Here is a 27,860-nt window from a genome sequence, read left to right on the forward strand (position 1 = left end):
CTATACCTTACTTGCATTACACATTGCACTGTACCAACAGAATTTAGTTAAAATCCATGATTTAATCAATGGTGCATTTCATCCCCACCATTTTCAGACTAAGACTACGGGGAATTTTAGAATATAAATAGATTATGAATTCCCGCTCTTAATCATGAATACTTGTATAACTCATCAATATCGAAAATGTTTACAACTGAGTCAAACGAGAAGGTTCAAGTAGTTAGAGAAGAAAAGGTTCAGTTCGAACATGATGAAGATTCATCGATGGAATTAGGTGCTAATTTTGATGTTGATGCTGAATTTGAAAAATTTGCAGAAATTGGAGCTCAAGAAAAGCAACAACATTCATTCTTCACAAATTTAAAGAATATGGAGTTTCCATTGGATTTTGAAAATAAGATGGTTATGGTTTGGTTATTGGGAGGATTTGCGGCTGCTGGTGGTATGCTTTCAGGAGTCGATCAATCCATTATTAGTTCAGCAGCCTTAGGTATAAAAGATGATCTTGCTCCAAGCTCTTCAGAAAATTCATTAATAAGTGCTCTTGTTCCATTAGGAGCTGTTGCTGGGAGTCTTTCAATTACACCATTATCAAAATTTGGTAGAAAGAAATTATTATTAATTTCTTGTTTCATTTATACTGTTGCTGGTTTAGTCTGTGCTTTAGCTCCTAATATTGGAGCTTTATATGCTGGTCGATTTTTACTCGGTATTGGTATTGGTCAAGAAGGTGGAGGTGTCGGTGTCTATATTGCAGAATCCGTTCCCTCAGATAAGAGAGGGCGGATAGTCAGTATGATGCAATGCTTCATCTCCGTAGGAGAACTAATTGGATATTTTACTGGACTAATTCTCTATGGAGTTGATCATGGATGGCGGTTGATGCTTGGGAGCTCGCTTATATGGTCCACCATTTTATTAATTGGTTTATTTTTCTTGCCGGAATCACCAAGATTTTTAGCAGCAAAAGGAAAAATTGGAGAATCATTTAATGTATTTTCAAGATTAAGGGATATTAACCAAAGAGAATATAAAGTTGAATTTATACAGTTAGTTCAAGCAGCGGAAAAAGAAAAAGAAATTAGACTGACACATAGTAAAGCCAAAGCTTGGACTGAATTATTTACAGTTCCAAGAAATAGAAGAGCATTGTATGTATCTAAACATTTCATAGGTTTGCAGTTCTTTTACTAACTTTTTAATAGGATTTATGGTGTTATGATGATTTCACTTGGTCAATTAACTGGTATTAATGCTGTTATGTATTATCTTAGTGATTTAATGGGTCAGATTGGATTTTCTCCAAAAAATTCCGTTTTTATGTCAGTAGTTGGTGGCGCTGCATTAATGTTTGGTACAATTCCAGGCGTGTTATTCATGGATCGTTTTGGTCGTAGAGTTTGGAGTTATAACTTAATAGGTTTCCTAGTTGGATTAATATTAGTTGGTGTTGGTTATCTTATACCGCTTGATACCCATCTCGCGGCAGCGGAAGGTGTTTATTTAACTGGTCTAATAGTATACATGGGTTTTTTTGGTTCTTATGCGTGTTTGACTTGGGTGGTTCCTTCTGAGTCTTTCAATATTGGAACTAGATCACAAGGTATGACTATTTGTTCTGCATGTTTATATTTATGGGCTTTTGTTGTTACTTACAATTTCAACAGAATGAAAGTTGCAATGACTTATACTGGTTTGACCATTGGATTTTATGGTGGTATAGCTTTTCTTGGATTTTTCTATCAATTATTTTTTATGCCTGAAACTCGTAATAAAACTTTGGAAGAAATAGATGAAATCTTTGAGAAGCCAACCATGCAATTAGCAAAAGAAAATATTCGTGGAGTTAAAAAGTTCTGGGGGTTCTAGTAGAGGTTGATAATATTGTTTGTTTAGTTATTTAGTTCTTTATTCACGAATTTGTTTATAAGTATTTGATCAATGTTCCTGATTAGAAACTGTGACTGTTATGAAGCTCTTTTTAAAGTTTGGTTGCAAAAATGAGGTACATAGAGTATAAAATATTAAGGTTTTGTGTTAAAAATTTCCTCAATTTAATATAGCACGATTGTTGAAGTTGGGAAGAAAAAATTAGAAAGAAGTTACTAGAATTTTTGATTTATTTCATTTTTATTAATATCAGCATTTTTTGAATCACTAAAATCAGTTAGATGATGAAAATTTCAGTCATAAGAGCTTGGACTATCACACTAATCATCAAGTTTTCATAAAGCCATATCTGTCATTATCCTTATCAGCATATGAACCATTTCGTCTCTCATTATAATTGAATGAATTAAAAAGGTCATTAATATTATTAATTAGTCTATCTATAAATGTTCTAAATTTGTTGTGTTCGAAAATATGAATTTCTTTATTAATTTCTTTTGTTGTTGTAGATATTCTTTCATAGCATAGTTTGATTTCAATGTTTCAACTTACTTAAAAATCCCATATCTTTTAATATTGAAGCTTCGGAATCTTATGGTGTTATTATTGTGTGTATGATTGTTGTTTTATATCTTTATGATGATATTAATAAATTCATGAATATTGATTATGTGGTTAAGTTTGTGAGTTTATCGGGGTTATTGTTTAGATTTGTGATAGATATGTTATTTTTCCCATTATTTGAGTGGTATTATGGACTATTTCCGTGGCCTGAATTTACGGGGGTGTATTGATGGAAGTAAGGATTGTTTGTGTATTGTATGTGATTTGTTTGTTTCATGAGGTTGTGGAAAGGGATGTTGTAGATAATCTTGGTTCACGTGAAACTAATCTAGTGGCACTATTCTCGATATTTGTGGCACTATTTTTTGAGTTTAATGTAGTTTTAGGCCCTTTGGCAATTCTTGAATCTATTGTTTTGTTGAGGAGGGAGATTGATGGAATTGTTTGAATATTAGTAGTCCTGAGAGACTTCTTCTTTGGGATGGTGTTGGATTTAAAAGCTTTAAGTTTTGAGTTGATTTCAATGTAATCAGCAATTGTAGGTGTTGATTGCGCTTCTATTTCCTTTAATATTCGTAAATCTTCGTCATCGTTGTCAAACACAGATTCATCATCTTCATCGGTGATTGAATTTAAGATCTCGAAACTGTTCGTTGGTTGAGTTGTGTTTGTTGAGACTGTTTTTTTTTGTTTTAGTAGTTGATTCTGGTTTGCCGACAGTTTTGAACCCATTTCATTTGAATTTTTATTGTTTGTGACTAAATTGATATTTGTATAATTTGCTTGATGGGTTGGTGAAAAGTTCGTGAGTTTTCGTTTTTATCTAAATTTTTTACACATGTTGCTTTAGTATGATTCTGTGAATGGCATATGGAGCAAAATGTCAAAAATGATTGGATCTTCAACTCAGTGTATTTCAAATTTCTATTAGTTCTAGGTGGAGTTGCATCTCCCAATTGCTCGATAAGAAACATGTATCTTTTTCTTGTAAAGGATGTGTCATATTGTGTAGCAAAACTTTTGATTGAAAAGGTTGTCAAGATTCTAAACCTTGAAGATGTCTCCTTAGTTGCTTCATTCTATCCTTGTATGTCTTAAACTTATCTAGAAGTGTAAATGATTTTGCTTACTTGCAGAATATTCACTTGCGTGTAATATTATCAAAAATTGATCTTGGATATTTTATCATTTTTAAACAGTCAGTCCAAATTTTTACCAACCTATAAACCAAATCAATCAAGATGACTACAATGATAATTCCCGACGACTCGTTTATAAGTGATGACGAGGAAGAATATTGGTATGTCTTTTACTTTTTGTCACAATATTCAAAGTTTTTGTTACTAACATTTGCAGTCCATTATGTGTTGAAGAAATGGATATATCAGATAAAAATTTTAAACCATGTCCTTGTGGATATCAAATTTGTCAGTTTTGTTACAATAATATCAGGCAAAATCCTGAACTAAATGGAAGATGTCCTGGATGTAGAAGATTATATGATGATGAAAGTGTTGAATATAAAACAGTTTCTGCTGAAGAGTATAAGATTTTGCATTCCAAGAAGGAGAAAAGAGAACGAGAAAAGAAGCAAAGAGAAAAAGAAAGGAAAGAACTGGATATGGCAAACAAGAAACATTTGGCTGGATTGAGAGTTGTACAAAAAAATTTAGTTTATGTTACGGGATTAAATCCACCATGTAGTCCAGAAGAATTACATTCAATATTAAGATCAGATAAATATTTTGGACAATATGGTAAAATTAGTAAAATTGTAATAAATAAGAAAACTCCCAATCCAAGTTCTACACATCATCATCAAAGTTCAGGTTTAGTTGTTTATGTTACGTTTGCAAGAAAAGAAGATGCATTAAATTGTATTACAGAATTAGATGGATCTTTATGTGATGGAAGAGTATTAAGAGCAGCTCATGGTACAACAAAATATTGCTCTTCTTATTTGAGAGGTCATCCATGTCCAAATCCAAATTGTATGTTTTTACATGAACCTGGAGAAGAAGCAGATTCATTTACAAGAAAAGATTTATCAACTCAACAAGGTATAAAGATGGGAATGACTTCAAGACAACATACTACATCATTTGGAGAAAGTTCTTATATTCCAAATCATCAATTGAGTGAAATGACAGATGAAGATGTTCATAATTTTAATCAACAACATCCTCCTCAAGTTGCACAACCACCACAAGAAGGTAGCAAAGAACATTTACCAGCTACAGCTCATTGGGCAAATATTCAACCTACAATACCAACACCTACTGCCCCAACTAATAATTCTGTAAATAATATACCATTAGCTAATTCAGCAGCATTCCCAACATTAGGAGAAATTGCGAGAGATCATAAACAACAGCAAAGAAAAGAATCAAAATCTAGAGTGTCCAGTACTAAAATTACAAAAGTTACAAGTCAAATTGTACCGGATGATATAGATGTTGATGACGATTCTGTAATACCTTTTATTGAACTGATAACAGTTGAATTGAAATCCCTTAATGATATTAAAAATACACAATTTAAAAAATTAGAAACCGGTTTACCATTATTTTCGTTTACAGGTAATTATTCAAATGAATTTAAACCTGAAGATGAAAAATTATTAGCACGTCAAGTAATTGAAAAATATTTATTGAGACCAATAAAAAATTATCATTTAGCTTATCAAAATCATCCAATAATGCAACAACAATCGTTATTACAACGCCAACAGCAAACACCAATCATGCCTGTAGCACAATTGCAAAAGTCTGAAGAACAACATGCATTATTAAATCAATTGCGTCAACAACAAATACAGCAACAGCAACAACAGCAGCAGCAACAACAACAACAACAACAACAACAACTAAACATGGTCAAATCTATTGATCGAGCAACCACATCAACACCACCTCCTCCTGGACTTTTTAACAAAACACCCGCATTACAAAACAACATACCAATTAATTCTCAACGCCCCTCATCACAATTATTAACCCAATTAATGAATAAAAAATAAAACATGTAAAAATATTAAATATTTAAATTGATTTTCTTAACTCAAAAACTCTATCATCTAAAAACTTTCTCGTTAGATTGGGATTTTGTTGTTCAAATCCTGATATAATTTTTCCACCTTCTTGAGCATTTTCACTTAATTCTTTACGATATATAGTTAATTTTGGTTCCACTTGAAATAAATCATCCAAATAAATTGAACTTTCTATATCATTAATTTTAGTTTGAATTTGTTCTAATAGGATTTTATTTTTTGGTGTATTATCTTGTTTTGATTGAAGATAAGATTTTATAACATTATATTCATACACCAATTCATCTAATTTTAATAAAATATGAAACAAATTCTCATATATTTCTCTTTCTTGTTCATCTTTAAATGATTCTTTTAATTGTTTGTATTGATTGACTAGTGCATCTTTGTGTTCCATGTAACCTTTGATTCTTCTTGTTGATGACATTTGTGTTATTGAGATGTTATTATTGTTTAGTGAAAGCGCGATTGTTGAAATTTTAATTTTATTCTCGTGATAATAACTTAATTACTTTTTTTATTAGATTCTATTTACATATTAACATTATCATTATTTACAACGTTTTCACATTTATTGCATAAGGTATCTGGCTCCTTTGCTGTAAATTTCCAACAACGCAAGCATTTCTGATCGTCTGATTTTCTTATAGTGACACCAATCTCTTCTCCATTCACATTAAATGTTTGCTTTAAGTTTTCATCAATTAATGAAACTTTTGAAACCAAAAATATATCATCTAACAACGATTTATTTTTTTCTAAAAACTTAAATAATTTTGAATTACCTGATGGATTTGATAATTGTATTTCTAATTCTAATTTATTTGTGAAAAATTTATTTTGTTTTAATAATTCTATATCTTTATAAATTTCATCTCTTAATTTGAATAATGCCGTCATCTCATTAATATTAGCTTTGTATTTCTTTGGTAATGAATAGAAATCCCAATTTAATTTAAATGGCGAATCAATGTCGGATTTTATAATGGTTTTATATTCATCCCAAACTTCTTGTACTAATAAAGGTTGTATAGGAGCCAATATTCCAATATAAGTTTTTAAAATTTCATTCAATACAGTTTGAATTGATTTCCTTCTTACAGAGTCAATTGAATCAGTATATAAACAATCTTTACTAACATCAAAATATATTGCACTAAGTATTGAATTGACATGTAAATTAATAGAACTTATAACCCTTGAAAAATTGTATTCTTTATAATTTTCAATACATGATTCTTGTAATTCATATAAACTGTTTAAGACATATTTATCTAATACAGATAATTGATCATATTCTATTGGACCTTGATATTCAACCAAATTACCAAGTAAGTATTTGAATGTTAGTCTATATTTCTTATGAACGTCACTTACTCTTGTTAAAACCTCAGGATTAAAACTAACATCTTGTTTATAATTTGATGATGCAACCCATAATCTTAATCCATCGGTTCCCAAATATGGAGTTAATGGTTTCTTATTCCCATCCATTGCTTGCTTTGGAGAGAAAATATTTCCCTTTGATTTTGACATTTTTTGACCTTTCCCATCAGTGATAAAACCATGAGTAATTGCATTTTTGAAAGGAGCTACAGCTTTGAAATCATGTCCATCATCACCAGATGCAATGACTTTATTTAATAATGAAGATTGAAACCAACCTCTATGTTGATCACTTCCTTCTAAATAAACATCAGCCAATGGTGTTTCGGAATCATTACATTCTTCAACTGTATCACGTAGCGTAGTCCAAGATGTTCCGGAATCAAACCACACATCCATAGTGTCTTGGCCTTTGTAATATTCCGTTCCTTTCATACCATTGGGTATCCATCTACTTATGTCATCTTCTTTGCTAAACCATTGATCAGTACCAAATTCTTTCATTTTATCAATTATATGATCAATGACTTCCAATTGCAACACAGGTTCATTAGATTTTTTCTTGTAAATTATTGGTAAAGGAACTCCCCAACTTCTTTGTCTAGATATACACCACTCATTACGATTTTCAATAAATGAACTCAATCTATTATAACCAGATTTAGGATAAAAATTAGCTTTACTGATAGCTTTCAAAGCAACGGGTTTTATTTTTTCAACATTTACAAACCATTGAGGAGTAGCTCTTTGTATCACTGGAGTTTTTGATCTCCAATCATATGGATAAGAATGAGTGAATTTTTTATTTAAATGGAATATCATATCTTGTTGTTTTAATAATTCAACACATAACATATTAGTTCTGATTTCATTTACTTTTAATGGACCTAATTTTTGAAATCCTTTAGGTAATTGATCAACAATATATTTTCCATGATTATCTATAAATGACGATTCTATATTAATGTTATTCTGTTTTGCTGTTAAATAATCATCACCTCCATGAGCTGGAGCTGTATGAACTAATCCCGTACCTGTAGATTCTACTACATGATCTCCATGTAGTACTGGCTTTTTGATCCCATCTTCAGCTGCGGGGTTAATATATTTGACATTTATTAATTCTTTCCCAGGTATATCAGTATCAATATGTTTATAATCTTGGTCTAGTTTTAGAATTTTCTCAACTAATGATTTGGCAACCACTAATACATCATTTTCTTTTTCTATTAATGTATAGGTAAAGTTTTCGTTAACACAAATTGCTTTGTTTGCAGGTATTGTCCATGGAGTACTAGTCCAAATCAATAAATATAAATTTTTGTCCCTAACATTCAATTTATTTTTCAAAGTATCATCAACAACTGGAAATTTAACATAAACAGCAACTGATTTGTGATTATCATTATATTCCAATTCAGCTTCAGCTAAAGCAGTTTGAGTTTCACAGCCCCACCAAACTGGTTTCAATTGTTGACTTAATAATCCATTCTCTATCAATTTCCTAAACACAAGTAATTGTTTATATTCATATTCATTATTCATGGTCACATAAGGTTTATTAAAATCAGTCATTATTCCTAATTCTCCAAATTGTAATTTTTGTTTTTCAATCCATTCTTTAGCCCATTCTTTACATGCTTTTCTTATTTCCATTGGATCTTTGAATTCTTTGGTACTTAATTTACCTTCGACTTTTAATTCAATTGGTAACCCATGACAATCCCAACCAGGTTGATATTCAATTAATTTATCAGTATATATTAATTCAAATCTGTTTATCATATCTTTACATATCTTGTTGAGTGCATGGCCAATATGTAGGTCTCCATTTGCATAAGGTGGTCCGTCATGTACAATGAATGGTGTATTGTATTGTCTTTCCTTTTGTTGCCATTTATATAAATCTACTCCAGTTTGCTTTATCAATTGCTCTCTTTTCCCATCTCGTGGTATTTTTGGTCCGAAGTTGGTTTTAGGTAAATGTAGTGTTTTTGAGTAGTTCGGTTTATTGTGTAATTGTGATTTGGTATGAAACCTTCGTAGAAATAGTTTGACCATTTATAGAATGATCATTGATATGATGAATATGATGGAATTGATAAATTTTGTTGCAAAAAGAGTAATTCTGCGAGCAAAAATAATTTTGCAATATTTCAACAAATTGATCAGTCCAAAGGTTACATTTACAAAATGTCTTTCAAAAGTAGTAGCATAGGTACGGATATTTCCGTTAATGTTCGAAAAGGGAGTAAAAAGTTTATACTTTCATTTGTTATAAAATGTTGATGCATTGGTAATAACTAGTCATGGGATCAACTAATTATAAAATATGCTCAACCTGCTACTTGCAATGGAGACATATAAAAACTTGTTCTGCAGGATTCTTTTTCGAATTTCATTGATTATCGATTGAGAGAACATTATGATTTTTATGTTCATACTTCTTTGGTACCAGTTGGCATTTATAATCTCCAGCCGTTAGATATAAACTGAATATGATTAGGATTTATAGAATATGTCACAAAAAAAAAAAATTGAGAGAGAAAAAAAATTAAGAGCGCTACTAAGTCACGAATGTTTCAAATTAAAGATACACCTTATCTGAATCTTCCAATATTCCAACAATATTGCTAGAACACAACACCTCTAATTCTTTTCAGCTCCAATGTTCTTAACTAATTCAATGTATTTTTCAGTTGAAAATGATTTTGGTCTTTCAATTGGCATTCCAACAGCTCTATCAATTATTAATTGTGGTAAGACACCAAAAGCTCTAGAGACACCGAATAAGACTGTGTAAAATGATTCTTCTGTAAGTCCGTAGTATTGTAATAAGACACCGGCTAAAATTAAATTTGTTAGTAAAAATGTTTTTTGATAAATAAAACAAATTTCGAGGAATGGTAGAAATGATGTGAAAACATCATCACAGCACCACCAGATCATTAGATCACCTCAAACACAATAGTAAATGGTACATACAATGACTGTCTACATTTGGCCATCTAGAAACGTTATAAGTTAGTATTTTTTCTTGTAAATGTTGATGATTAAAACATCATTGAATGAGTTTTATTCATTGTCGATTCATAAATATTCCAATCTTGAAATTTTACATACGGATTCTTTGTTTTTCCATGTTTTGTCAATACATTTGGAGCAACTTCATAAATATTTGAAACTAATTTGAATAAATCATAATCAGGCATATGTTTTAAAGCAAATTCTCTTTGTGCAGTATATCTTGGATCTGTCTTTCTTAAAACAGCGTGTCCATAACCAGGAACAACTCTACCAGCATTCAAAGTTTCCCAAAGATATTTTTCAATAGCTTCTTTTGAGATATCACCATTTAATTCTTCTTTCAATTTAAATAACCATTCTAAGACTTCTTGATTTGCTCTACCATGTAATGGACCAGCTAAACCATTTAAACCAGCTGCTAAAGATAACATTGGAGAAGATAAAGCTGAACCAACTAAATGAGTAGTATGAGCAGAAACATTACCACCTTCATGATCAGAATGAATAGTTAAATATAATCTCATTAATTCTAAAAATTCTTTGTTATCTCCGAAACCTAATAAAGCAGCTAAATTTGCACCATAATCTAATTTTGGATCAATTTGAGCTGGTAATTTTCCATCATGGAAAACATTTCTATAAATTTTAGCAGCAATAGTTGGTAATTTAGCTAATAAATTGATTGAATCATCAAAAGTATATTTCCAATATTCCTTTTTATTTACACCTTTAGCATAAGCTTTTGCAAATTCTGATTCTGATTCTAATGCATTAACAGCAATTGCAAATTGAGCCATTGGATGTAATGAAGTTGGACATCTATCAAGAATATCTTCAACATGTTTTGGTAATTCGGCTCTAGCAGCTAATTCTTCTGAAAAAGCTTTAGTTTGAGCTTCAGTTGGAACTTCACCAGTTAATAATAACCAGAATAAAGCTTCTGGTAAAGGTTCTTCACCACCTGGAGCTTTTGGTAATTCTTTTTGAATATCTGGAATAGTTCTATTTCTAAATCTAATACCTTCAATTGGATCTAAAACTGAGCCTTCCCAAACAAGACCTTTAATTCCTCTCATACCACCATAAGCTTGTTCTAATAATACTTCACCAATAACAGTTTTACCATGTTCTTTTTTGAATTGTTTAATTTCTTCGGCTTTTTCTGGTAAGATTTCTTCTAATCTTTGTTTTAAAGTTGGTTCAGCAGTAGCATAAGTTCTAATTGATCTATAAAGACTTGACTTAGTCAAGTTAGTTGAACGTTGAATTGATCTTAAAGCAGACATTGTTTGTTGGTAATTTTCAAAAAAGTTCTAATATAAAGTTAGTTGATTAAGGGAATTGAATTTTTTTTATAATTTTCCAATTTTTTAAATTGTACTTTTATTAATCTTTTTGTTCTGATTTGGATAACACGACTTTTTAATATTTTATTGGATATTAAATTCCGGAAATTAAATAAGTTGATTTCATTTGTTTTAAAAAAATCTTAAAAATCACAATGTTCATAAGAGATAATGTTCATGAATGAAGTATCACTTGGAATAAACTTTAGTTCGAACAATGTAAAACCATTTTTAATATTTAACTTTGTTTGTCGGTTCTATGATTTAAGTTAAATTAATTGGTCGATTCAATGTCGTGTATAAAATTATTTGATATATTTAGTTACAAAAATAAAGTCATAGATAAATTTTTCAACTTTTCACATTGAAATAATTTATTATTAAATTTTTACATCGGAATAAAAGAGTTAGAATCATCTCATTTGCTTCAGCAAATATGGCATGGTGTTGAGAGTTTTCATCAACTTGACGCCTGAGATTTTTATCATATAAATTTACAATTTTCACTGATACAAGTGGATATCGTTTATTTGCATATAGTTGTGCCTCCACATTTCAGATTTTAGTTCTGATTGATGAATCAAGCATTTTGATTGGCTAAGAGCTTTAGTAGTTTTGTGTAATATGGGCCAGGGTTCTCTTAACACTGTAGCATATGCTTATGTTACAGTATAGTGTATTCAATTGAACAATTATAGTTTTAAACCATTGACCAACTACAAATGCTTAGCAAATAGTAGCATTACTTTATGCTCTGTCAATTTAGATCACACGTCTGCCCAAGATATAACATTTCGTTCATGTTTATAGAAACACTAAAAAAATTTTCATAGTACTTTCCCCAGATTTTCGGACTTTTCTAATTTGCCGAGGAAATGTGCACAAATTACGTAACAGAAGAAGAAAAAAAAAAAGTCGTTTTAAAACTAAACAAATGAATAGATTTTATAACCGTGTTTCGAAAATAATATAATCAATTGAAGAACCAAGAGATTTGAACTAATTCTAGTTTACAGTATTAACTTACAAGTCTAATTCAAATGTAAGTGACCAAGTAATTAGAAGTATAAACTTTTTATTGTATTTATAGAAGTCGTGTTGATTTCTTATTTTAATGAAATCAATGGCATACCCTTTATATCTGTCTAAAATAGCTTTAGATACATCATTTGTCAATGTAATTACTTCAATCAACATAGATCATGGTGTTGCAAGTCTTTACAAAATTGTCTGATATAGGTACTAAATTTTGTGGGGATAAAGTTGAAACATCTCAAAATGGCCCTATTTCTTTATACATTCGATTTTAAAAATATTGGCATCTAACGGTATAAAATACGTTTTATTGTCAAAGTCACACAAATTTCGAGTATTTCGGAGTTTTAAAATTTTTAATCAATTTTAAATTTAAAGAAGTGATTTGATCTGAAACTTAATAAATTTCACACGGTAGTTTTCAAGAATTTATTTTAGTGTGTGGAAAACTCTTAAAATATCATTAAAATATTTGAAGATCAGATGATCTTATAACAGTTCGAAACTAACATAGTCTAATACATTTGCGTGGCATTAAAATGTACTTGTCAAACTTATAAGTCAGTAGTTGAAAAATCTTCAGTTCAATGTCTGTCTTTATATATGTTATGTTATTATTTCTTCAAATTAATCAAAAAGTAGATGATGTTTTATTGGAAGATTGTTTTATTGATGTTGAAGTTGTAATAGTTGTTGCTGATACCGTGAAGGTTTTTCTGGCTGTTACATTTCTTAAAGCTTCAAATGCAACCATCCTATCTATATTTCTTGCTCTTTTTCTTTTGATGTTCAGTAAAAATATCTCATCTACTTATGTCTAAATTGTTCTTTCTTGGGAGACTGGTATAATTACTTTTTAATTTTCACCATTATCCTTAACTCAACATCAACACGTTGATCTAAGGATTTTCTTGTTACAACCATATGTTTTGCAACTAATGCATCATTTATCTTCTACTCTCAGTTTCAAGCATGATATCTAAAGGTAAAAGTTCTTCAACTTCGTTATCTTTCAAAAGAACTCTGAATTTGTGTTTCGTGGAATTTTGATTTTGTGACATCGACGAACAAAATTGAATAAAGCAGCTTTATCAGGTAGATCCAAATCAATAGGATGAAAGAAAGCAACGGCACATTAAGTATGCTACGACAAGTCATACTCAGTTCTGAAATCAGCAATTAATCATGGTAGAACTAAGCTTTAATATGTAGCGCTATGAATACAATGAACAAATTTATTTCAAAAATAAATAGTAAGTGAAAGTCATGATTGAGTAAAAGCTAATTATAAGCCGGCAGATCATGAACTTGATACTGATTATAAATAAATTATCGAACCACGACCACCCATAAAGTTTAAAAATTGTTCATAGAGTCAGATCTCAAATTGATGTATGAAAAGAGTACAGTAATTAATATTGTATAAAAGTTTAGATCTCGTAAATCGAAAAATATTTAATATTTCAAATCCAATGTGAAAGAAAAGAAAAAAAAAATCTTTTAGAACTTTTACTTACAGAACATCACTTATAAACAAATCTAGACGAAAAAGAATTCATTAATACGGGATGTTCCTAATCATTAATAATAGAGTGATATGATCATCTATTAAACAAAAAGTTGAAAAATCAAGAAATTTGATCAAAAGATCAATTTTTTTTTTGATTTAAGTTTTCAACATTATTTAATCAATCATCAAAACACATACAACAAACTATTTCAACATGGAAAAGATTGGGAATTTATCTCCGGTTGCATGCCTCAATTCAGATGTACTCGGTAAACGAATCCCATAAATTGAAAAAATTTATCAGGCATTTACAGAGAAGTTAATATTTTTTAAAAATTTCAGTATATTTAATCTTTTTTGAAGATGTCTTACATTTTATTATGATGATCTATCTTCTAATAATTAAAAATCTATTTAGCTACTTCAACTTTTCCAATAATAGATTTAGTTGCAACACTTCTAGCATTATCATGAACTATACTAATAAATATTTGAGAACCCTTTATCTCAATTTACCCCAATGAAATACATTATTGCAAAATTCTAATATTTACATTTGCTCGATGATGATTTTATGTTCTACCTCCCTTTAACTACTTTATTTCATTTTTACCGGTGATAAAATTAGTTCAAAACCGCAATTTATTGAATCTACTTGTATTAGCATCTTTTTGTATTATGATGATCTTTGCTTGATAAATATTTAAGAACTCTTTATTTCATTTTTTCCAATAATACATTTACTTGCAAAATCACAATATTTACATTTATTTAAATCATCAACAGCTTCAGGTTTTGTGGTGGTTCCATTCCAAAATTTACTTGCTTCTACGAGTTGATTATTAAATAAGATTTCATTATATTTATATTTTATAGTCTTGAAATTTAATTCAGTTTTTGAATTATGATATTCAACATAAGTTGAATCTGAGTTTATGAAATTTTGAAAAAGTGTATAAAATTGTGATGATCTTGATGCGAAATATCGTAACGTTGGTGGAGTTTTCCAATTTTTTAATAATGGGGTTATTAATTTTTGATAATTGAAATCTGATGAATTTTCAAGCTCTTTCATGAAGCTAGTAGTATTAGGATTATTTAATGAAAAAGATTCTAAATCTTGAAATAAAACCCCAAAATTATATGACGTCTCATTTGTATGGTTATCAAATGGTTCGAATCCTATTGGTTCCCCATTTGATAATTTTAAAAAATCTTCATAAAATATATATGAATATTGTTTTAATAATTTAAGAACCAAAATTTGATTTATTGGTTCATCAATATTACAACCTCTAATTTCTGCATTTTTAATTAATGAATTATATGTAAAAAACGGATCACTCGCTAAATTTTCAAACATATTTTTATAATAATAAGTTTGTAATTTTGCTCCTTTTAATACTGAATCATAATTTGGTAATTGATTCCAAGTTCTTGATTTTATATCAACTATATTAAGAGATAATTTTTGGTTGTTATATTCATTTAAAATTTCTTTAACTTCTTTTATGAAAATTGATAAATCTATTATTGGTAATTTATCATCAATTTTTCCAAATTCAAATTCAATTAAATTTTGAATATCAACAAAGAATTTTAAATCTTTTGGAGTTTTAGGGTTTCTAAATTTCAATAAATCAATAACTCCACTAATTAATGTAGCCCCCGGTAAGTCTGAATCGTTGGTTATTAATTTTCCCTGATCTAAGTTAATAAACCCATGAACTAAAACTTCTCTTGATTCAGAATTTACAATTAAATTAAATAATCTTGAAATAATTTGATTACTCCAATCATTAACTAATTCATCATTCTGATTAAATTCACTAAGCTTTTCTAACTCTTTAAATTCATTATCATTACATTCTAATTTTAAATTTTCAATATTTAAATTTATAAATTTCAATTCATTTTCAAAATCAACTGAATCATGAGTTATTTCTTCTAATTTTGAATGATAATTTTGTCCCTGTTTAATATTATTTCCCTTTAATTTTTTAGAACCTGAATAAATTTGATAATATTCTCTTAATTGACACCAATTATTAATTAATAATTTTGTAACTGATAATCTGGGGAATTTTATAATTGATTCATTTGAATTATTTGTTATATAATATTCATATGGGGAGACAGGGATTGGTGATGTTATTGGTAAATCTTGATCTTGATTTAAATTCCAATTTGAATATAAATCTTTTAAATTTTTATTTAGTCTTTTTTTACGTTTTTTTGGTGACGCGTTTATTGGTGTTGATTCAACAAGTGATTCTTTTATTATCGATGTAGTTGTAAGAACAGGCTTGTTCAACTGAGTTGAATAAAGTCTTTGAAATCTAAGATTTCGTGGTAAATTATATCTCATATCATTTAGTAATAGATAAAGAGTAACTTGTAAAACTTACGCGATTATTTTGTTTGCTTATTTGCAACCATTTTTTTTTTTCAACTAGTTTACAAAAGATAATGAAATTGTTCATTTGTTAAGTATACAAAAGAATGCAAAGGTCTAATAACACAAAGAATTGAATAAATGAATAGATGATAACTTTTAGCAATATGATTAATGTTCTGCAAAGATATTAATGAATTCCTCTTTTTAATTTTAATGAATCTCTTTTTTTTTCACTTAATGATACATGATTAGGTATATTTATTTCTTCAATTTGTGTTGGTGTAGTTGGTTGAGAATTTTCTCTTTGTTGTTGTTGTTGAGGTATTTGATAATTAAAATATTCATCATTTGGTGTTATAGATGATAAAAATGGAGAATCTAATGAAAAGCCATTAGCTGAGTTATTATTCCGATAATTTGTATCTATTGATAAATTATTTTTAAATGAAGAATTTGTTGATGATGATGAACTTTTAGTTCTTGTGAACATTGGCATATCTGAATCATTGTGTATTGGTGGTGGAGTATGCGGTTGGTGACTAGTTTTTGAAATTATTGAATTTGGAACATAATCCATTAAAGAATCAGTACTTTTATTAAATTCAAAATTATTATGTTGAGGTCTTATTTGATTCATATTACCAATATGTAACCAGTTATTTGAATTATTTCTTGTTAAAGATTGTTTTCTTAAATTAATCAGTGAAGATCTCGATCTTATTGAAGAATTACATGTTGAATTATTATTACATTGTTGTTGTTGTTGTTGATTATTATAATTCATTATATTCATTTCACTTAATGATAAATTAGATATTGATGAATTTTTTATACCATTATTATTATAAGGATTTCTTTTGGTGGTGGTATTTGGTTCATCTATATCTGTTAAAATATCATCACTTCCATTATATTGAGGGTTTTGATACAAACTTTGCTGCTGATGATTATTATAAGAATTTTGATGATGTAATGGAGGTGGTAATAAAGGATTTGCAGGAGCTTCCATTGGAGTTTTTAAAGTTTGATCAATTGGTGTAAAAGGTTGTTGATTATTTGGATTAAATTCCATTTTATTAAGTTGTAAATGTAGATTTAAATTTTTATTTATCATGGTGATTGGTGGTTAGTTATATATATGCTTTGGTGCTGGTTATATAAATTGTATTTTGATTTGATTAAAGTTTAAGAATGACTTGATTTAATGAATGGAATAAAGTTTAATTTATTGATTAGATTTTGTAGAAAATTTCAATAATTTTAAATTGAAAAATTTCCAAAATTATTTATATAAATTAGATTAAATTCAATAGCAATGAATTACCGAATACAATATAACAAAGATTCTATCTCATTTAAGTATTGATACTTAACACCTAAGATATATAAGTAATGTTAGAAAGTGGGTGATTTATATTCCAATTTGTATTATCAAAGGTAATTTAAAGTTGTTGTGTTGAAAATCTTAACTTTTTTAAATTAATTTATTCACAAGCGGTTAAATGTATTTTAGAACAATACTCTCGAGGTAGAACAAAGAGAAAAAAAGGGTTGTGTTGATGAATAAGACGCGTATTATAATTATTAATTGTAACTGAACACAATTATTGCATCAGGATAGGATGGAAACTCTAAATAATGACTTGTAATCTATTAGTGTACACCAATCGGTATAAATGGATAATGAAAGAATCTTATTAACCACTAACTTTGATGTGTGGAACTTAATCAATTATGTAATATCTATTCTATTATTCTTTTCTTCTTCTTTTCTTATTTAATATGTCAATCATTCAATTCTCATAATTTTCTATTTTAATTTAATCGAAAGGGGAAATATTTTTATTCACTATCAAGTATTATTTCAACGCGTTTTTATGCAATAAATTTAAAAACAACCACTTCACTACTGAAGTCATCAATTTTAAGAGTAATCCCAAGGTTGAATCGGATAGCTTTAAACGATTTTATTCATTCAATGAATACACTTTTTATTGTACATCGATTTGATCCGTACAACTTTCAACAATTTTAATAATTTTTTTGCGTTTCGAGAATCATTATGGCTATGAATTAATAGTTAACTTTGATTTACAATCTATATTGTTTCTTCTGATTATTGTTAATTATTGATTGTATTAATTTAAGGGGAACAAGATATGTAAATTTACGTAATTATAACATCTTTTTGTTGAAATTTAATAGAAATAATGGATGGTAAAGAATTTGTATAAACAAGAACTCCGTTTAAACTTTGGTAAATAAGTAGGAAATCAAATGGAAATCCTATCTATTGAAAAAAAATGTACATCAATTAAATTGATTCTATTATTCTTACATTTCTGCATATACTTTTCATACGAAGTCTAAAATTATCTAAATTATCTTGATGATCATTTTTAATTTTGGTTAGTAGCATTTAAAGTACGTGATATTTTGTGTAAATCGTTTAATTAGTTTAATAATTTAACTTAATTAGGAATTATTTATTAATATTTGATTTAACATGCATCGATTTTGTATTGAATATGATTTAATTTAACTTTTTTAGATTTATGATCTCGATGAATTGTTTGGGCTCTTGATTATTGTACTATTCATTGCTTATAATTACTTTTAACATGTTTTTCTGGTCTATTCAACATTTACAAGGTCTAAAAAACTGTGTCATGTCTGAAACTTTGAATTTGTGACATAAATCAAAAAAATCAAAAACAACTCGAATTCAGCATTTTTTGATTTGTTTGTTTTTCATATAACTTTTCTTCCACCAGCCTGAACAAATCAATTCAACTGAGTTTTAAAAACTCACACTCTACATTATATCATCATCATATACAAGATTCAATTTAATGGATTTGTTATTAAAAACTTTATCTATAAATGTGAAACAAGATTTTTAAGTTGAAGTTGAATATAAACCCAGGATCTTTAAAGGTATGTATTAAAATCAATAATTCAACAAAATTTTGATTTGTATTTGTTGGAGGTTTATGTATCAAGAATCATTAGTCAAGAAACGTTTAGGTAAATTCTCACAACTGAAGGTTTTCAAGGAGTATGGAAAGAGTTGAAGGTAATTGAGATACATACAAGATATAGTCTTTCAAAGATTGGATAATGAACTTAAAAAAAGCTGAAACTTGAAATTTGAAACTTGATAAATATTTATTGCCAAAGAAAATAACGATTAAGTGTAAAGATAAATTCAAAATTTGAGGCATTCTGATCAAATGCATATTGAGAATGGTTTTTACATTGCTAGCTGTTACAACAATGGATTAACTATTACGTGATAGGCGATCACGTCATTTCCATGTGGGAATTGAATTGCAAAATGGTAATTACACTTGAAACTAATAATAATCTCCTGTTGTCACAAATCGCTAAGCACTGACAATTAACTTAAGACAATACACATTAATTTCTAAAGAAATCAGTCAGTGCTTAGCGATTTGTGACAACAGGAGATTATTATTAGTTTTAAGTGTAATTATTAGGAGTAATAATTACAGAGATGAAATTATATATAAGAATGAAATTCTTAGTAATTTATTTATTCAATTGAAAATTTTGAAGAAGATTAAAAATACGAAGGACAATTAGACAGTACATACCAATATAAAAATGAGAAATGAATTGGAAAAGAGTTTAAGCTATAGTAATGATGCCAAAGTCTTTGAGTTTTTGAGGTTTGCATTATTTACATAGTTAAAATGTCATAATTTGTTGATTAATAGAAAAATTCATCTTATTAGATGTTTTGGCCTTAAAAATAAGTTGAATTTCAATTACATACAATATTTATTCTATTATCAAATATTTTTCCAATTTTTGTTTTTCATATTGTTGAGTACTGTATAATTGTCTTTCAAGTTTTGTCTTAACAGTAATTAAATTATTAATGGGTACAAGATTAAAATTCTTTAAAATCACGAGGTTTGAAAATTAATGTAACAGCTCATGGTAACCAAGGATTACAATTGGGCTCATCAAAGTTCTGGTCATTGTGAATTATGCTTTAAAGGTAAAAATTATGTTTATTCGTGAATAAAATCGTGAGTAAAAATATTATGCTAATAATTAGTTTATGAAATTGTTATATTCCTCTCTAAATTTGAGGATCTTTAATGTAATTATTCTGATAAATATAAATATTTTAAAAGAATCTATATAATTAAAACCAAAACCAAAAAAATTTGAGCTTAATTCTACCATAAAAGTCTTTAGTTAATGTTGACGTTGATGTTGATTTTTCACAAACTTTCTGAATGTGAACCCAAAATTCTTTTGAAACTGAACCTTTCAAATATTTAACCTCCAAGCCCTTAATTTTGCCATAATTTTGAGATTCTTATTCGGTAGCAATCGTTCAATTGGTCGAGCAAGCTACTATTGTTTAAAAACTGTTTATGATTGACTTCTAGTTGAATGAAATTAATCAAATTGTTGAATATTGTTTCAACTATGTATTCACCTGTAGATTTTTCTGGATATTGTTCTTCTCTATCATTTGAGTTGATTTATCCTAGTGGTTGCGGTTTAAAAAGAATGAAAACAGTTTCGTAATTTTTTCTAATTGGATTGAAGCAATCTAATCTCACAATTTAATTTTTACTCACAATCTCTAATTTCTTTCATCTTCCAGGTTCGTGCACTTTGTGAACTCGATGATTGTAACGAAAGTTTTTTCAACCAACATTTTTGTAAATGTATCTTCCTGAGATTCCTTTGTCTTTTAAAAAAATATTAATTATGTTTCAACTCTCACGACATTTAACTACCAATTTTCAGGCAGTATTTGTTGTATTTAGCTTTTAGAAAGTCCGTGGTATGATGTTTAATGTTAGATCTCACATGTTGATTCATAATATTTGAAAACTTTTGCAAATTTAAAAATTTTTCTGCAACAAAAAAGAGCTGAAAGATTCGTATCCTTTTTCTAACATGTAATTATATTCTTCAAATTGAGCCAATCTTTTTCAAAATCAGGGTCTTATCTCCTTACGAGAAAGTGAGGTTCTCTTGGAAATGAAAAACACCCTAACTCTATAATTCTCTAGTGAATGTTGATATTCAAACATCGCCTCTGATCCAAATAAAACAGAAATTAAAATAGAATATTATATGAAAAAGTAAAAGTAGTGGTGGCATCATACCATCTTGTGATCTATCCTGAAATTAAATCTTTAAAGATTCATTTTCTTATTCATAAGTTTCTTCTTCCTCATCCATCGGTTGATCTAGTTGCAAGCTTGTAGATTCCATTTGATTTGATTCGTTGAAAAGTTCATTATCCTCTTGAATTATATCCTCATGGAAAGTTTGATCATTAAACTCATTATTATTTTCATTTTCATTATCATTTTCATTCTTATTTTCATCATCATTCTCAATAACATCTTGATTTTTAATCAATTGATCTTCAAATTCATCTTCATCTTCTGCTACATTAACAAGATTATAAGGCAAAAATTTCCTCAACTCTTTTTCCTTTTTTAATAATTTCAAATTTTCTTCAATTTGTTCTTTATTCTGACTACTCAAAGATTCATCTAATTTTATAATTTGATATTGATTTTGATCTAATTTTGTCAATGTATCAATTAAATTTTTAAAATTTTCATTTGAATTTGGATGAAAATTTGAATCATTTTGTAAACTTAAAAATTCTTTTAAGATATATTCATTTAAATTTAAATATTTTAAATTATGACCTAATTTTAAATTTTTTTCAATTAAATAATTTAACCATTTCATTTTGGCAATTGATTGATTTAAAATTCTTGTTTTGGCTTTTGCTTCTTCATTTTCTAAATTTTCATCAATTTGAATTTGTTTTTGAATAAGGTCATTATCATTTAATTTTAATTGATTATAAAATTCTTGTCTTTCTTTATGTTTCTTTCTCTTTTTCTCTAATTCTGTTTCTAAATCATCATCATTAATTTTCCTTTTTTCAATTAAATTTTCAATAAGATTTTTAGGTACTCTATTTAATTTTGTAATTAAATTGAAACCATAACTTTTTAATATCCATAATTTAAATGAATTTATAGATTTTGTATTATATTTTGATTCTTCAAAATATTCATCATATAATTGTAGAAAATTTGTAGATTTTATAAGTCCAATATTTATCATACTTTGCATAATATCTTGTAATTCTGGATCATTAGTTTGAGTTCTTTGTTGACTACATTTTATAGATTCTTGAACTAATTTATTGAAAAAATTTATATATAAATCTGTGACGATGTTTAGTATTGATGGTTTGCATTTATCAAACCCTTGTGACTTTAGTATTTGTGCTACTGATATCCTTAGTAGATTGAAATTAAATGAATCTTCCATTGTTGGTGTATAAAGTTGGTTGTAAATATGTTTTGCAAAATAATTTAGATCGCGCGAAATTCTACGCATAAAGAATACTTAGAGTCGATCTAACAACGTAGTGTTCATTCATTACTTCTATAAACCTTGATTTAATCTTTCACTTAATTTTTTACCTGCAAAACTTAAAGCATTAAATAATCCCTTTTCACTAATATCTATATTTTTTAAATCAACTGTTGAAGCAATTGGAGCATTTGTAACTCTACTTACAATAGTAGCAGGATCATATTCAATTATAATTCCATCATCTATAGTTTCATCTATTGCTAAACTTACTAAATCATAATTTTGTATAATTATTTGTTGATCAATTGAATTATTTAATAATATTGTTATTGCTTCAATTAAATTTGATAAAGTTGTATATGCCATACATTCATTTTCATTTATTGGTGAAGTTAATATAAATGTAACATCATTAATTTGTTTATATACTATCAATTGATTATCATATAATATGATATCTTGATTTATTTTATTTATTTTTGAAAATAATTTTTTTTCAAATTTTAATTGTGTTTGAGATTTTGATGATGTTGATTTGGAAGTAGTTGTTGATTTTGATGTTTCTTTTTGAGGTTGTTGTTCTTCTAATGTTGATGTATAATATTTAGCATATAGTCTATTACCTTCATTGTCTAATATTAGCAAAGCTGAAACCGTGTATAGTGATATATTTAATGACATTTTGCTATGATTTTGCTTGGTTGATGATTGAAATATTTTGTTGTTGAAATAAAATACACCGTGTAGAGGGAGTTTGTTGCTACCAGATATTTCAAAACCAGAAGAATTTAAAGCACTACCAAACATCAGCTTCGTCGAAGTTTTCATCAACAACCAATCCTAACTTTATGCTTATAACAAATGCCATCAATAGATATTTTAACAACATTTAAACCTAATATATTGGCTATACAGCAGGGAAATTACGCCAGTATAAATCACTAAATCGAACAATTAGTAAGTATTGATCATGAAATCCAGATCTATTTTATTTTTAGCCAAGCAGATTTTGAACAAACTTCCCCTAAATCAAACCAAAGGGTTTCCCAAAAAGTGGACAAGAAGCGACTTCTGAACCAGCCATTGAATTATTACCTGAGCAATCTTTTGATCCAAGAAATCTTGAATTAAAGATGATTTGCCTAATTTAATGCTTTTGGAGTAAGGTCAGAAAATGTATAGATGCGATTATTTAACCAAAACTAAGAAGTGGAGAAGGTCGAATCAACCCACTACGATGTCCAACTATTGAAAAGCATACCAAATCTAACTTTTCTGAGATTTAGACTTGAATTATAGGAGTTCATCAATTGCTTAATGATCAGCAAGAAAATGCAGAAAAGGTTAAAAAGGTTCAATAAGCAGTTGTGAACAACCCAGTTAGTGGAGTGAAGAAATTAAGTCTACAAATATAAGATTTAGCTGCAAAGATCCAAATTTTTACATCTTGAAAATTTTCAAAGTATCAGTAATTTCAAAGATTTCAACCCCGGAACAAAAAATGAGAAGATTGAATGCAGATTTTGAAAGCTCATATGATAAAAAGAATAACAGGAACATTGAAAATTATAGAAACTCCGCATTTAGTTATCAAGTGAGAATTTAGAAAAGCTTAAATGAGAGAGCCACCAAGTATGTATAACCTTACCATCCTAGATCTTACTAGGGACTCCCTGTATAGATTTTTTTGGACGAGGATTAAAGAGGACTATTCGTTGATGTGGTTATTGATTTGTGAGTAATTAATGTATTTAGCATATAATTTCAAGTTGTCGAGTCGTAAGCAAGATCTAAAAATTATTATCGTCAACTTTGATTCAAAAACGACGACTTGGAATTATATGCAAAATACTCAAAAAAATCACCACAACGAATAGTTCAATTTCTAATCGAGCAACAAATTTCGCTAATATAGTGTATTCTTGGTAAAGTTATTTTATCACTGACTTTGAAAATATATCAAATAATTCGTTGGAAGAGTTAACCAATACGTTACATGAAGTTTGAAACGGTAAGCGAGTTTCATCAACATTATCTATCGACGAAGAAGATAGTTTGACAAATCCTGACATCATTTCAAAAGGAAATTTTTACAAATCACGAATGCTTTTTATATGCGTCACTAGAGGAAACGGAAGTATGATAGAAAATTGGATTTGATCAAGAAAACAAGAAGAAAGACTACAACTTTGCTAACTTTGAATTTCACCTGCTTTTAACAATATTAATTTTCCTCACATTTTGAATCTTCAGTTATCTTCAGTTCGTGCTTTGAGAATTTTAGGTGTTCACAAATCCAAAAAAAAAGTTGTTGAAGCATTTGTTATTCTGGGTGCTACTCTGAAGAAGGAAGGGGGAATATGTGTTATATTAAGTTACCTAATTTAAGCACTATCAAACGGTTATCAGTTTTTATGGATTCAACAACCAATCTATATGTTTTATATACTACATATGCGGTTAATAGATGTTATATAGTAGAATCTGACTCGTTAAAATACAACAAAGGTAAACCTGTATGAAAGTATACAAATACTGAATAATTATCAACTTTCACTTAAAAGTTCTTATTAAATTATTTATCTACACATCTTAATTAACCATTTCAACAACAAATTGATGAATCTTTTTATGAAATTGATTATTATTATAAAATTCATTTTCATAATCTAAATTTAAACTTTTCCAACCAAATATAAAATTAATAATTAAAGCAATAATTAAACCAAAAGCAATAATTAATGGTCCCACGGAATTATCTAAATGTTTATCAGATCTTTCCATTATAATTTTTCTTCTTTCCATGAAAATATAATAACCCCAAATACAACTAAAAACCGTTAAAAAAAAATAAAAATAAGCTAAATAAGTACTTAAATTTGCAAAATTTGATCTTAAAGTTGATGAATATATAATAAATGTTACTGATGATAATAATGTTGTTACATGTAACCATCTATTAAAAGTTCTTTCATTTGCTAACCAAACTTTTGGTTCAATTTTTAATGGTCCCATATTTTTAATCCATTGTTCTGGTTTTATTACTCCAGGTGGTAATTCAATTTCTTCATCTTCTGAATCAACATCAATTAATTTTGAAAATTGATTTGTAAATCTACTTATACCAGTTGATTTAGGAGTTTCTTCATCTTCTTCGTCTTCTTCATCATCATCAAAATCTGATGATTGATCATCTGTTGTTAAATTAATTTGTTGTTGAGTTTGTAATTTATCAGTTGGTGAAATTTCTTCATCAATTGTAACTATTTTACCATTACTATCATCATCAACTTCTTCTTCATTCTTGTATAATAAACTACCAGAAAATGAAGCAGATCTTGGTTGAAAATTTGAATTATTATTTTTTAAAATCATTGATTTAAATTTTGATAAATTATCATCATTACTTAATTCAGTTATACCATCATTATTAACTTTTGAAGGTATAATTGGTAAATCATCATTTATATCACCTTCTAATTCATTAAACCACATTGGAATATTATCTAATTTATCATCTTCTAAAAATAATGAAGCAACACCATGAATAAATTTTGAAAAATTAGGAATTTCTTTAACTAAATATGAACTATTAATTAATTCATTTATCCATTGTAATTTTTTAAAATTTTTAACTGATGATTTTTTAATTTTAATTTCCATTGTTGAGAAAGGAAATTTATTATATTCACCTTTTCTTAAAAATTGTGGTGTGTTTTTAGAATTATCTAAATCTAATCTATGCCATTGATTTGGATCTCTTATTGGTAATCTTGAATCAAAAGAATCTTCTCTTATAAATGTTAAATTTGAATCAATTATAATTCTAATTTTATCATCTCCTGGAATTTGAAAAGCTGTTCTATTATAAGTTGTTCTTAAAATTGGTTGTAAATGATTTTCATCAATAAAATTTGATAAATTTTTAACAGCTGATTCATCATTTAATTTTAAAATTTTAGAAGGAATTTGATTTTGAATAACAAATTGATTAATATATTTTTGTCTTAATTCAATTTTATCATCAATATGAAAATTTGAATTAATATCAAATTGTTTTTTTTCCATTGTTATTTTAGGTTTATCTGATAATTTACCAATCCATCGAATTCTTAAAGTAGCTGAATTATTTAATTTTGTTAATTTATGATTATATAAATCAAAATGTTCATTATCAAAATATAAACAATTAATAGTTTGATCAGTTTGAGTGACTTTATGACCTGATGAATTACCTTCTTCTTCGTCGTCATCATCATCGTCATCATCATCATCATTTTTAGAATTATAAATCAACACAGGTAAATGCCTTAAAATTGTAGTTTTAACTTCCATTAAATTATCTGGATGAATCCAAAATTTAAAAGATTGAAATTCACCATTTAATGCACCATCATTAAATGAAGATAATTTTGATAATGATTGATCAACTTCATAATTTTCTCTTAAAAATTGAAATAATGTTCCAACTTTATATAATAAAGGTGAATAATCTTCTGAATGGAAAGGTAATTTTTTTAATCTAACATTTAATAAAGGTTTTACAGAATATTCTGGATGTAATCTATCATGTTTTTTAACAATTTTAATAAATCCAGTATAATTTAATCTTTGAAAATGTTCTAATTGTTGAGCTTCATTTAATAAATTATCTAATTTTTTTGAAAATGAATCAACATCAAAAGTATTTGCAATTTCAGTTTGTTGTTGTAATTTATTTAATTCTTCATTTAATTCATCAAATTTATTATGTTGAAATCCAAAAACTTTTTCTAAATTTTCATCTAATGCACTTACAAAATTTTGTTCATCTTTATCAGTCCAATTATTTTTTAATATTACACCTTCTTTTAATAATTTTTTTAATTGATTATAATTAATATAATAATCTTTCCATGGAGGATAAGTTTCATGTTCTAATTTAGTACCAAATAACATTCTTGATTCACCCGATTGAGGTTGAGAAGATTTTGTATCACTTATCTTTGATTTTGGATCTTCACTTCCTGACATAATATTTTAAATGTTGAATAAATTAGTAATTGAGATTAAAATTAAGAATTGGAATGTATCCCTGTGGTGTAATCAATCCTGTTATATATTTTATCCTTAATCTACTACCTAATTTAATTTTGTTTAGAAAATAAGGTAGAAGTAAAAAAGGGAATATTTTGGTTACTATATATATAGTTGAAAATTTTTTGTAACTAATTTATAATCTTTAACTCAATTGATGGAATCAAATGA

The 27,860-nt window shown here is 27.6% G+C and overlaps 11 protein-coding genes across 11 annotated transcripts; 2 read left to right on the forward strand and 9 right to left on the reverse strand. All coding sequences in view use genetic code 12, as the record gives it.

Annotated features, from left to right (window-relative positions):
• Positions 1-186: 186 nt before the first annotated feature.
• Positions 187-1,872, forward strand: KGF55_002494 (HXT4; the record flags this gene model as incomplete). Its single annotated transcript, XM_051757183.1, has 3 exons — positions 187-796; positions 866-1,154; positions 1,209-1,872. 3 exons carry the CDS (start codon positions 187-189, stop codon positions 1,870-1,872), a joined length of 1,563 nt encoding a protein of 520 aa, XP_051614755.1.
• An 858-nt stretch (positions 1,873-2,730) lies between these two features.
• Positions 2,731-3,189, reverse strand: KGF55_002495 (uncharacterized protein; the record flags this gene model as incomplete). The annotated part of the gene is made up of 1 exon (XM_051757184.1): positions 2,731-3,189. The coding sequence occupies one exon, from the start codon at positions 3,187-3,189 to the stop codon at positions 2,731-2,733; it is 459 nt and encodes a 152-aa protein (XP_051614756.1).
• Positions 3,190-3,698: 509 nt separating this feature from the next.
• NOT4 (CCR4-NOT core ubiquitin-protein ligase subunit) lies at positions 3,699-5,476 on the forward strand (the record flags this gene model as incomplete). The annotated part of the gene is made up of 2 exons (XM_051757185.1): positions 3,699-3,757; positions 3,814-5,476. 2 exons carry the CDS (start codon positions 3,699-3,701, stop codon positions 5,474-5,476), a joined length of 1,722 nt encoding a protein of 573 aa, XP_051614757.1.
• Positions 5,477-5,498: 22 nt separating this feature from the next.
• On the reverse strand, positions 5,499-5,936 carry KGF55_002497 (uncharacterized protein; the record flags this gene model as incomplete). The annotated part of the gene is made up of 1 exon (XM_051757188.1): positions 5,499-5,936. The coding sequence occupies one exon, from the start codon at positions 5,934-5,936 to the stop codon at positions 5,499-5,501; it is 438 nt and encodes a 145-aa protein (XP_051614758.1).
• Positions 5,937-6,040: 104 nt separating this feature from the next.
• KGF55_002498 (isoleucine--tRNA ligase) lies at positions 6,041-8,956 on the reverse strand (the record flags this gene model as incomplete). The annotated part of the gene is made up of 1 exon (XM_051757189.1): positions 6,041-8,956. One exon carries the CDS (start codon positions 8,954-8,956, stop codon positions 6,041-6,043), a length of 2,916 nt encoding a protein of 971 aa, XP_051614759.1.
• Positions 8,957-9,544: 588 nt separating this feature from the next.
• CIT1 (citrate (Si)-synthase) lies at positions 9,545-11,208 on the reverse strand (the record flags this gene model as incomplete). The annotated part of the gene is made up of 3 exons (XM_051757190.1): positions 9,545-9,741; positions 9,881-9,903; positions 10,019-11,208. The coding sequence occupies 3 exons, from the start codon at positions 11,206-11,208 to the stop codon at positions 9,545-9,547; spliced, it is 1,410 nt and encodes a 469-aa protein (XP_051614760.1).
• A 3,308-nt stretch (positions 11,209-14,516) lies between these two features.
• On the reverse strand, positions 14,517-16,181 carry DEM1 (Dem1p; the record flags this gene model as incomplete). The annotated part of the gene is made up of 1 exon (XM_051757191.1): positions 14,517-16,181. One exon carries the CDS (start codon positions 16,179-16,181, stop codon positions 14,517-14,519), a length of 1,665 nt encoding a protein of 554 aa, XP_051614761.1.
• Positions 16,182-16,398: 217 nt separating this feature from the next.
• Positions 16,399-17,283, reverse strand: KGF55_002501 (uncharacterized protein; the record flags this gene model as incomplete). Its single annotated transcript, XM_051757192.1, has 1 exon — positions 16,399-17,283. The coding sequence occupies one exon, from the start codon at positions 17,281-17,283 to the stop codon at positions 16,399-16,401; it is 885 nt and encodes a 294-aa protein (XP_051614762.1).
• Positions 17,284-21,416: 4,133 nt separating this feature from the next.
• On the reverse strand, positions 21,417-22,565 carry KGF55_002502 (uncharacterized protein; the record flags this gene model as incomplete). The annotated part of the gene is made up of 1 exon (XM_051757193.1): positions 21,417-22,565. One exon carries the CDS (start codon positions 22,563-22,565, stop codon positions 21,417-21,419), a length of 1,149 nt encoding a protein of 382 aa, XP_051614763.1.
• A 117-nt stretch (positions 22,566-22,682) lies between these two features.
• On the reverse strand, positions 22,683-23,294 carry KGF55_002503 (coatomer subunit zeta; the record flags this gene model as incomplete). The annotated part of the gene is made up of 1 exon (XM_051757194.1): positions 22,683-23,294. One exon carries the CDS (start codon positions 23,292-23,294, stop codon positions 22,683-22,685), a length of 612 nt encoding a protein of 203 aa, XP_051614764.1.
• A 1,911-nt stretch (positions 23,295-25,205) lies between these two features.
• VTC3 (vacuolar transporter chaperone) lies at positions 25,206-27,626 on the reverse strand (the record flags this gene model as incomplete). Its single annotated transcript, XM_051757195.1, has 1 exon — positions 25,206-27,626. The coding sequence occupies one exon, from the start codon at positions 27,624-27,626 to the stop codon at positions 25,206-25,208; it is 2,421 nt and encodes an 806-aa protein (XP_051614765.1).
• Positions 27,627-27,860: the final 234 nt, after the last annotated feature.

The sequence above is a fragment of the Candida pseudojiufengensis genome (genome assembly GCF_024610245.1).
Source record: "Candida pseudojiufengensis strain CBS 10847 chromosome Unknown scaffold5, whole genome shotgun sequence".
Classification (NCBI taxonomy): Eukaryota; Fungi; Ascomycota; class Pichiomycetes; order Serinales; family Debaryomycetaceae; genus Lodderomyces; species Lodderomyces pseudojiufengensis.